The 11705-nt window shown below is 42.5% G+C and overlaps 1 protein-coding gene across 2 annotated transcripts in view; it reads right to left on the minus strand.

Annotated features, from left to right (window-relative positions):
- Positions 1-11705, minus strand: part of RASA3 (RAS p21 protein activator 3) — a 266603-nt gene that overhangs the window by 59492 nt on the left and 195406 nt on the right. For both annotated transcript variants that reach the window (XM_019524666.1, XM_019524665.1), the window contains exon 6: positions 2309-2389. In XM_019524666.1, the coding sequence (XP_019380211.1) occupies positions 2309-2389 (81 nt within the window). The remainder of the gene's footprint in view (positions 1-2308; positions 2390-11705) is intronic.

Here is an 11705-nt window from a genome sequence, read left to right on the forward strand (position 1 = left end):
TAGATACCTGGCCATTAGCCTTTGGACTGAAGCCATCAATTTGGTTTACAAAAGCTAGCAAGCAGCTATCAGTAGATAACGTCCAACATCTATAAAGCCAGGCTCAGTTTGATCCAGCCAATTAGAATGTAAAAGTTCCCTCTCTCTTTACCAGTCCCCCGAGCCATCCAGATTCTCTGCAATTTATCAGAAGTGAGAAGGTATGAAAGCTGTGTTAGTAAAAGTCAGAGGGATACAAGCATCATGGGAATTTTTTTAAACAAAAAGCACATCTTTGGGCATGTCCTTCATTTCTAACTCTGAAAAGCAACTTACACTGAACTGCTATAATTTCCCACCTAACATCATTATATTATTTTATTGTGGGGAAGGAAGTCTGGCTTTAATTCCCAGCTTTGCCACAAACTTCCTGTGTGACACTGAGCAAGCCACTTACCCTGAGGTATGCTTCTGTTTCTCATCTATGAAATGTAAACAGTGCCATTTCCTATCTGTGTATTTAGTCAGTCTGTCTTAAATCTTTGGGATGGGGAGTGTCCCTTACTCTATTCATTTAGTTTCTAAAAATGGGCCTCCAACCTTGTCTGTGACCTCTAGGCTCTATACTAGCACACAAATGTATGCTAATAAAGTTGGCTAATACTTATTACTTGGTGCTGCACATGACAGATTAAACACAGTTCCTCCACAAAGATACAGGAGGCACTAACAAAGAAGAAAATAATTTGAGATTAAAAAAACCTCACTATTGTAACAAAGAACCAAGCAATAAGAGATACTAATTACTTCCAGGATATAACATGTAGTTGCCTATTCTATCCCATCAGTCACAAATGCCGGTCAGCTTTTTTGTTGTTGTTGTTTTTACAGATAAGTACATCTTAAAGGGGACAGGATTAGAAAACAGGATATGGAACAGTATGATTAAGACATGGACAATTACTGGGCAATTACTAAGCAACAGACAGGAGTGAGCTGTATGTAGGAAAAACAGTGATGGAAGATGATAGAGGTAAGCCTTGTATGTTGGAGATAGACAGTACTGTTTGCCTCCAGCCCCCTAACGTACAGAGTCATATTAGTTGAGTTAAACTATAACACTGGACTTTGAGACAAGGAGTGCCTCTACATGTTGCCATACGGCAACATTGTTACAACGCTGTGCTTTAGTACTTCTTTTTGGAAGTACTAATGCATGGTGCAGTAACCACCTGTAGTGCATCGTGCTCATGGTTAGATTTCACTGCTATGCCACCATAGCAGCGCACTAAAACAAAAACAGGGGAGTGCGCCACTACAGCAACATAGCTGCCAACCATGTGCAGACCTACATGATCGCTATGTTGTTATAGTGCACCCAAGGAAAAGTAAAGACAATTAAGACTAAAAGAGAAGCCAAAAAGCTCATTTTAGTAATCATGTTAATAATATTCACCTGGTGTCATTTAAACAGGGCAGTCATTTCAAACATTTGATGCATATCACCAAAATATTGTGGCCATTATGTTGGGCACAATTTAAAATGTCTTGAGAGATTAGGTGTATGGACCAAATCAACCTGTTGTGCACCACAAGGCAATTATTTGGCAAGAACGTGTTTCATTTATAACATTTTAACTAGTACTACAGAAAGTTCTGAAGTGTTTGTGCTAATTAGGCTGAATCCTTGAGATAGAACAGCTCAGCTCTGTTTGTAAAACAACTCTCCTGATAAGCAGAGGAACAAATGAACCGCTGACACCCCCAAAATCTAATTACAGAATGTACCAATTCAAGCCCCTGTTTAATATTATTATTAGATTAACTGTTAAGATCAACAGCACTGAATATTAACTAATTATTTAGGCCCTGTCCTACCATTTTTATCTGAATAGGGTCATGTACAGCATTTTCCATAGATATTGAGGTGCTATATATACACCTCCGAACTGAAAGGATTCCAAATATTAAAATCAAAAGTGGCCTAAAGCAGAAGTAAAAACCCAAATAATTTAGTCTTTACCTCACACAGAACAAGCAAGTTGTTTGAACACTGACTTCCAATTGCCAGGTAAGAAGTGGTATCAGTTAAAGCATACTAATTAAGGTATAAATTAAGTACTCTGCAAGATTTCATTTTCTCTATAAATATTCAATACTTTAAATTATCAACACTGATATAAGCCTTAAAGCATTTGCTTGGTGTAGCAGGCATAGCTAAATCCTCTGTCTGTATCAGAAATCAAATTTCTATTAGCTGAAAGGAAACAAACAGCAATTTCTCACTACAATTCTACAATGGGAAAGCCCTTGAGTTTTCATTACTCACCTGTATGGTCCAGCTAAGGTCACAGTGGCATAGGGGTCACACTGTCCATTCACAATTGGCAGGCCTTGGCACTCTAGGACTCTGCAGGAAGGAAATAACACCCATGGATTCAGATGAGGTGGGAGAGGCAACTGAAGTTGGTTATCTCCCTTTTCACTATCATTTTCAGAATGCTCACTATTAGTAAAGGATCAAAATGCCATAAAGCACAATCCCATTTTTTTCTTTCCTTAGGGCAAAAATTATTTTTCAGTTTACACAAGCAATATCAATGAGGTCAGAAACCAGCATTAAAAGTACAGGGAAATCTCAATTTGAACACAATTTATAACACCCCCAGTATTAGTAACAATTCAAGATTCTGTAGAGACCATCATCCAGGCAACAAAAACACTTCATGTTTGAATTTCTTATAACAATGGGTACATAAAAATTGAGGTGAAATTGTACATGGCTAATCCGTGCTGTTTTAAGATAAGAAAACACATTAGACATTCTGGCAATAATCAAACAATGTGCACCACAGGTATAGTGGCCTTTGTGATTGAACAAAAATAAATGGCATGCCCTAATAAACAGCCAATATAAGTATGACCTATCTTTCTCTCAACTAGTAAAATATTAAAACAATAGAACTCAAGAATCAACACAAGTGTTTTTAGGTCCATCTTGAAGAGGTCAAGGTACTGTGGAATCAGAACACAACTAAAAGGGCTGGCACCCAACTCAGACCCCTGTGAAGAAGACATCTTTCAAGGCAAAAAAATAAACAAACTTGCAGCTGTACCTTTCCTACTTGTACACATAATACATTAGTTCAGCTTCTGGTTTCAAAATGTAAAATCCTTTTTTTCCCCCCAAGAAATGTAGAATTCATTGATTAAAAAAAAGAAAAGAAGAGAAAAAATATGCTCCAGGACTCCCTTTTAAATATGTGGGGCTGTTGATTGGAAGGGGACTGAAATAAAACTTTAGGAAAGTGGAGCGATGAGAAGTGCAAGCACTGAGAAGGAATATGCACATGTCAAACATACAGGAAAGAAGCAAACACTTCCTCTTCTTTATCAGTTTTTCACTTTACACTTCATCTTTCATTAATATTTAATCCTATGCTTACTACAGCATTGTAATCTAATTTATACATTGGATTTTATTAAATTGAATGCATTTATTTATATATCCTCAGATATAAGAGTCTTCATTGAACAGATAAGAGAGCATCATGCTTTAAAACATCTTGCGAAATAAAGAGGGAAGGTCACACAAACATTTTCAATAGTGGGAAGAGCCAAGATACAATTTTCATAAATTAAAATGTGACATTTGCCCAGCAGCTTAGTAAATATTGCATCAGATCTAATCAAACTGTGGAGTAGGTGGATACTGCCTGAGTCAATTCAAGACTACAGGTTGGCTACATAGAAAGTTATACCACATAAACTAAAGTGTGAATTTGAACAGATATAATTATATCGCATAACCACACAGATTAAACTACGTGGGTGTAACTGAAAACTTGCCCCTTGCAGACAAGCCCTAAGTTTTTCTGGGCCGGTGCTCAACTCAACACAACACTGCACAAGGTCCATATTTCCCCAGTCTTATTGACGTACCTCACTAGAACCCAAAGCTTCCCAACTGGGAATCTCGTATTAGTTTTACCCTCATTACCACATTCCAATTTATGGAATATCTTTTCTTGATGCACTGCTGTAAGCAAATGAAGAGGAAACTCTCTCTTTGATTGGTTCTGAATACTCTAGTGAAACCAAAGTTCAAAACTGTAACAAAAGTAGACACCCTCACCAAGAGGTGTACTGGACCATTACGTCCTGGTTTTATTTGGGCTCTGCTATGACCTGGTTATGCATCTACCTTCTGCACAGGTAGAATCTGGCTAATTGACACTTAAGGGTACTGCCACATAGGAACCACATTTAAAGCCATAAATGCTGCCTTGACACAACTGGGAATAAAGAACACCAGCACCAAAAATCCTTAAGTCAACGGATATGCTGAATGGCTCAACCCACCCCACTGCAGAACTGAAATGCATGCAGCATAGATGTGATTAAAAAGAGCAAAGAAAGTGAATGCTAGTGGGGGCCAACCTTTTTGGCGGGAGTCCCACAAATTAAACCCAGTCCCCTCCACAAATCCCGCTCTGATCCCCTTCCTCTGCCCCATTCACTGATCTGCTATCTCTTCCTTGTCTTACCTGCCACTGTGCTACCTGCCCCTTTCCTGATCTGCTGCATACCAGACACAGAGGCTGCTGTGCCACTTGTACCACAGGTGGGCCACCCACCCCTGCTCTGTCCCACCAACTTCTCCCAGCACAACTAGGTCAGTCAGGAGCGTGAAGAGACACACTCCCTGACCTCCACAGCTATACTGACAGAAGCCACTAACATAATGCATTTTTTGCTATAACTCTTTTAAAAGTAGTAGTTATTTTACTACTGGAGGGTAGTTTTATTATATTAGTACAAAGTGCAGCCTTGGTTGAGTAGCTCAGGGGTTTTCAACATTTTTTTTTTAACAAGTGTACCCCTTCTGCCTCAGTTTCAGCTCATGTACCCCTTTATATTTTTTCTCGTTTTTAAGGGGCTGGGGGAGGGGGGCAGATTGAGGCCCCCATGGTGAGAGAGGAAGTGGGGCTGGAGCAGTCCAACTGGCCAGGCGGTGCGTGTGGCCTGCAGAGGGGTGCCACTGTCCTTGTCCCCTGGCCCTGCTCCTGGGAGAAGGCACAGAGAGCGAACTGAGGTGAGGGGCAGGGAGGTGCTGCTGGGTACCATGTGGGGCTGGCGGCACCCTGCATGCCCATCCTGCCCTCCTCCCCCTGCCTCGGGTAGGAAACAAAAGTATGGGAATGCACTGGGGGGAGACACTGGCACAGTGCTCCAGGGCCCACTCTGTCCCTACCTGCCTGCTGCATGCGCATACCCCCTATGACCTTTCTAAGTACCCCTAGGGGTACATGTACCCCCAGCTGACAACCCCTGGAGTAGCTGCTTCCACAGAAGCCTTTTGCTGGTATAGTACTGCAGGTCTTCCTATGCAGGTAAAGTACTTCCCATGCTTACACATGGCCTAAAACACCTGCCTAGCTGAATGAATCATTAAACAGAAACTTTTCAGCCAAGCCTGTGCACCCATGTCCATCACACATGCCTGTTTTGCCATTTCTTTAAGGATAGCCTACAAAATGAAACACTAATCTCAACAGGCTGTCATGAATGGATCACTTCCAACTCGGCTCTCTCCTCACAGGATGAAATAGCAGAGGTCCACGATGCAAGCACAGGTGTCAAGAACACTTTTCTCCGTTTGAATAAGAGCACTTCTTCCAAAAACCATAAAGCCGGCATGCAGAGATGTACTGAGAGCCAGGATGAGTCTGAGTTCAAGCATCAAACATTCTGTTTCTTTTGTGCGTGCAAAGGGAATGAAAAAGCAAAAACAACCTTGAGAGAAGCAGTACGCATAATAACAGGAAACAGGAGTTGACATAAGTTGCACCCAATGCCTCTTTCAACTCATATAAAAACAGTTAACACCTAAGGATCTTGGAGAAAATAGGCTGCAGATTCAAGAGTTTCAGAACTGAGAAAAACAGCTAAGCCTGGAGAGAGACTCATTCTTGCTCCCCTATTTAACTGAGTACTAGTGGCAGTTGCAAAAAAGTTCAGCAAGGCACGTGTGGGTTTACAGCTTTTGTGTACTCTCACCAGCTTCAGAAAACTTTGTAAACCTGGAAGTGCTCTAAATTACAGGCCATTTTCTTTAGTCATGGGAAGGTTGTTAGGTAAATTAAAAATCATGTCTCTCCTCATGTATTAGAGCCCACACCATAATTCACAGGCAGAAGAGGTGTTAGAACAAAAGTTTCAGTTACTCCTCCTAACAGTTAAAGCAGGAGCTAATTCTGACACATGGGTATAAAAGTCACTGAGCTTGTCAATACATATATAAGCTCTTTATACACTTCCCTATTTGCATCTGTAGTACATACATAAAAGCCTTATCACCTCCTTTATAAAGGGTGGAGGGGAGGGCATGGATTGGTGTGGTTTCTAGGAAGCAATGAAAAGAAATCAGTAAAAAGTATTACATTCATTTTCAAACTTAATATTATTTGTATGCTAAGCCAATGACAAGAAGCCAAAGTCGAGCAAGATTATTCAGTACCTAACAGGCTGTGTTGCTAGACTCCAAAGGGAAAACTTCTGGCTGCTGCTAGAGCCTCTTTAGTTCAACTCTTAGCATCTGATAGTGCCAAGTCTGGAGCCTGGATAACAGTTAGCTACCTCTTGCACAGCTGGGAGGGGCTGGGGTACGTGGTAGGTCATATGGGAAAACTCTCAATGCAGCTGCCTCGCTATATTTTGCCTGTGGCTTAAAAAATTAACAGGTTTCAAGGAACAAGAACAAAATGATTTCAGTTTCAAAAGTGGTTTGCAACTGAAAACTTCACAACAGTATATATCTTATAGAAAATTGCAGAAAGGTGGGGGGAAGGCAAGGGAAGGGAAATGGGGTGCACTGTTTTAGATATACTCTCTGTCCTTTCCATGGAGCAGTCATAAAAGTTCACGGTAAAGGAAGGAGGAACCTTTGCACAAAAGACAACATGCCACACCTCAGAGAGAATAAACCCGCCTGCTGCTAAGCGACTTCCAAGCATGGGGAGTAAACCACCATGGACCCTTCCTTCACAACAGAAGCTGGGAATGGTGCACTCTGGAACCAAGTTTCCATAGGTAGCAAATCATTCAGCCAGGGGTCGGTCACCTTTAGAGCAGTGTTTCTCCACCTTTTTTAGACTTGAGGATTCTTTGGAAAATGCCAGCTCTGTGTTTTCACTTGGTTTTGTTGGATTTTTTTACTACAGAAAAACAATAGAGCAACTTTTCTATTGCAAAGAACTCAGAAAGAGCACAACAGACCAGAATGCTTATAGCACTAGGGATTCTTTTTTGAAATCTCTGGGTTTATCTTTTGAATCATGTTTGCAGTACTAAGATTGCATAGCACCCTGCGGCACCCTTGAAAGAGTTCCAAGGCATCTCAGGGCACTGTGGCACCCTGGCTGAGAACCACTAGTTTAGAGTGTCAGGCTGGGTGCTTGTGACCTAGCCACCACCATAGGCTGCCAGTCCACCACTCCCACAACTAATCCCCTGCAACTCTGATCCCCTCACACTGCTCTTGCACCCTCAACTTACCAAGTGCCGCTGAAAGCCATGGTGAATACTAACCAGGGACACCAAATCTGGCAGCAAAGGGCAGAGCAGGAGGCCTTAAGTGGCTGCTTTAATGTAGCTCCTTTAAATTCTCCCCCAGAAAATCAGACCTTTGCAGACCAGATCCAAGCTCTTCACGGGCAACATGCTGCCAACCCCTAATTCTGCCTAGTGATAAGGCAGGCTGATTCAAGCATGCAAGATCGTCTTTCCCCTCCCTCCCTTCCACATCCCTTCCTTGAAGTAGCAAGCGGACAGAGGTACAATTATCAAAGGTGCATGCTGTATGTACTCATGTTCAGGTCTATATGTGTATATCAACTGCATGAAGCCACAGAAATAGAAACAGCACTATTTGTAGAGAAGTTAGGATCAACTTACTGCCAGAATATGACTCCTATACAGAGGAAAGGAAGCTAGAGCAGACAAGGGAAATATCAGTGTTTAATTTATCATTTAGAACCACAGTCCGTTAGGCTTATTCCCCTACAAGTTCTCTTACCTTGCTGGCAAGTCTGAAGTCTGTTGTGCATGGCCAAAGGCTTCCTTCCCTAACGTTCAAAATTCTGTAAACCTTCTCCCCAAAGATAGGACAAGTTTTCCTCCTGACACTCCTTCATCCTCCAAGCATGGGGTGTACATCCACACTGTAGTCATTGCTGTGACTGCAGTTCTTGCAGACATATGCAAGCTAGCTTTAAACCACATACAGTTCAGGCAGTGCCAGGTATGTACTTACAGTAGCATAGACTTCAGCACAGCTACTACGTTCTACCACAGCTACTAAGAATTAACTGGAGCTAAGAGACGTCTACAACAGCTGAAGTGATTGTAATATAGACATACCGTACATGTTACCCCCCCCCCCCACCTTCTCCACCCTGTGGAAAGACCCTAGAACACTCCTATTAATCAGTTAATGCTAATTAGGCAGCCAATTCAATTTCTCACCATTGTCATGGTTTACACCAGTGGAGGACAACCTATTCGGACAGTATGCAAAATTAAGCCCCACACCTGTTCCAAGTGCCACTTTGATCCCCTTCTCTCGGTTGATCTGCTGCTCTGCTTTCTGCTCTCTGCTCTGACCTGCAATCTGTTCCATCTGTTTCCTGCCCTATTTGCCACTGTGCTGTCTGCCCCTTCCTAACCTGCCACGTGCCAGCCATGCACAGATGCTGCCTATGCCACTTGTAGGACTCATACCACAAATTGACTTCCCTGGTATATATAGTCACATTTTCTCACCCTTTGTGGTTTGCTTTACAGGTAAACAGAGAGAAATCAATACATGTATTGATGTATCAATACATTTTTCTGCCTTGATTATGCTGAACGATGAAATCAGATGGCTGCAATGCAAAGTAGTGCCTGATTATCCTGGTATTTTGATCCTTCATGCCTGTAGTTACTACAGACTCTTATGGTCAGCTTTAAGGACAAAGAGCCAGATGCTACTCTACCTATTCCACAAACTAGAGGTCATGGCTTTTATATGATTTGGACTTCAAGTTTCAGAGAAATTCAATTTCCACTAGTATCTGAACTCAGACCAGATATGAGTTTGTGTAGGACAGAGGATACTCACCAGAAAGTGAGCCAAAATTACCACAAGTACATGGGGAGGGGGCGGAGGAAGGTACGGAGCTCCCTGTATCCAGAACTGTTTTTTATTGCCTTGCCATTCAATACAACAGACTAGATCTGGGTATATTTCCTTTGTGAACAGACTTTTTCCAAAGGTACAGAACATGCAAGTAACCTTTATTTCTTAATACAATAGTCCTAAGTTTGTGCCTGGTCTGATTCCATGTACACCAAAGAAATAGAACCTTTCCTTTCTCTACTGCTTTTGTCATTTTCCTTATGCCCTTAATTTTTTCCCCTTTTTCTTTTGCTCTGGCCATGTCCCAGTATGCTAGCTCCTCTACTAAATTTTTAAAGGGGGTACTTCCAAAGCCTTAAGAGGACCTGGAATAGTCGTTTGCAGTGATGTTACCTGGTGGACGCCACATAGATCTTTGACAACCTTCCCAGGTCTCTGCTAGCCTGAAATTACTACTCCCAGACCCATGCACTGACTTCCTTTGCTGATATGTTCAGGGACTGTTCTTGGAACAACTTTACAGAAGATCCCTTACTCAGTTTTTTGTTCTGGCAGTCTAAGGAAGCTGGTCAGATGTATATGTGCATGGCATCAGTGACCTGAGGACATAAGCAGCACTAGAAAATATTATTTGGGGGGGGCTAGGCGGTGTGGAGTGTGCCTGCCTGATCCTGCTCCTCTGTCCTGCAGGGCTGTTCTGGAGCTGATGTATGCTGGTGCTGTGTGCTGGACAGTGGGGGAGCATACAGAGGGGCTGCTGGGCATGGTGCTGCAATGACGGTGGTGCTGGAGCTGCTGTTGCCAGCCCAGTTTGGGGTGGCTAAGTCCCATTAGCCCCAGCCTTCTGCCATCTATGCCTGTGGGTTTCTCAGCTGCCTGGAACTCCTGTAGTTATGTCTCCTTGCTAACTTGGTATTTCTTGCCCTCTTCCCTTTTGTGTGGTCACCTACTAAGATCCCCACTCATGGCCAGATATGGATCTAGACTAGAGCTTCTCCAACAGTGCGACCAAATAAATAGCCCCCTTTTCCTGTGGCTAGACACACATTGTTGCCATTCATCCAACCAACCCTAGTGATTAAATTGCTCTGTACCCTTCTCCCCAGCCCCCCACATACTGGGGATAATTTTGACTCTTTAGGCACCAGCTTCCTAGTGAGTTCCCTCAGACCTACAAGCTGAGTCTGCCTCATTCAAGGAGCTGGTAAGGAGGCTGATGCTGCCTGACTGATATGGTCTGTGCTCACATTAGGTCCCTTCCTATGGGTCTCTAGACCAGTGGTTCTCAACCTGTTTTTCATAGAGGGCCACACTTGCAGCTCTCAATGTGTTAGGTGGGCCTCACCCACAAAACTTACTTTCTGTGCATCCTTTAAAAAAATGTTTTAACAAGATGTCACACGGGCTTCAGGTCAAGAATCACTGCTCTAGACAATCATCCTAGGTCAATTGACTGCTTCAGGTCCCTAACCAGGGCTTTCATCCCTCTCCCTTTTCCCTACCAATGCAAAAATTGGTCGAAAACAAGTCTCAAGCAATGAGTATATTCCCTGATGCCTGGCAATGGTCTTCTCTTGCCAAAATTGGTTTCAAACAAAAGAGTAGCCAAAGTTCTTACTTTGTTTTGCATGGAGTCCTCCCTCCCCTATCTCCCGAAGACGAAAGGGTTCCTCTAGACCAGAACCCATATATCTGCAATTTTTTGGAACCTGGAGTTGGGTCTCCTGGCTCATGCTCCCCTCATCTTTCTCTCTGAAGTCCCACCCCTGACACTGAATGTCACTGTACTATACCCTGGTGAGCTAGGATAAGTTGACTATCAGGAAACCAGCACAGATGTAATACTTCTTAGAAAAAAGATGCAGGAGTGTTCATTTTTACCATCCTCACCCAAACTTCTGTGTACTCATGAAATTCTCTTACCTTTCCAGCAAGTCTAAAGTTTTTTAAGGATGCAGAACATAACTTGAGCCCAGTCCCACAAATTCAGTACCTTTCTCCTAAAGTATCTTTCTCTTGTACAGCTCCTCATTAGCATATACTAGCTTTCTTAGACATTGCCTGTCCTCAGATGTCTTTATATGTGACCCCAGGTTCTTATGCCTCCTGCAGGATATTGGAAGGAGTCAGAGTTAACTGGAACAGTCTTTGGTATTCCACCATATGACAGTTCACTATCATAAAGCTCTAGGACAGGGGGCAGAAATTGTCCAACTTCAAGTAAATGGCAAAATTCCCATAAACTCATCAGGCCAGTATTTCACCCACAATTTTAACTCTGTTAACAACAAAAGAGCCATACTGCATTCCTCATCAACTTCACAAAACTCTTTTCTGGGATGGCAGGAGCCCTGCTCCCAAACTTTTACGTGTAACATGCACAATGGCCTCCACAGTATGTCACTGAATGGCACTCCAGTTTCAGTGTTTGGTATTCTAGCAGCATTCAGCTACATTAAAGCAAATTAGCAAACACAATTCTAATTTCTCTCTTTAAAATATCCTTTAAATGCCATACAACACACATAGTAGCAGCTAGCATATA

This window comes from Gavialis gangeticus, unplaced genomic scaffold (genome assembly GCF_001723915.1).
Source record: "Gavialis gangeticus isolate Ggan-Ray unplaced genomic scaffold, GavGan_comp1, whole genome shotgun sequence".
NCBI lineage: Eukaryota > Metazoa > Chordata > Crocodylia > Gavialidae > Gavialis > Gavialis gangeticus.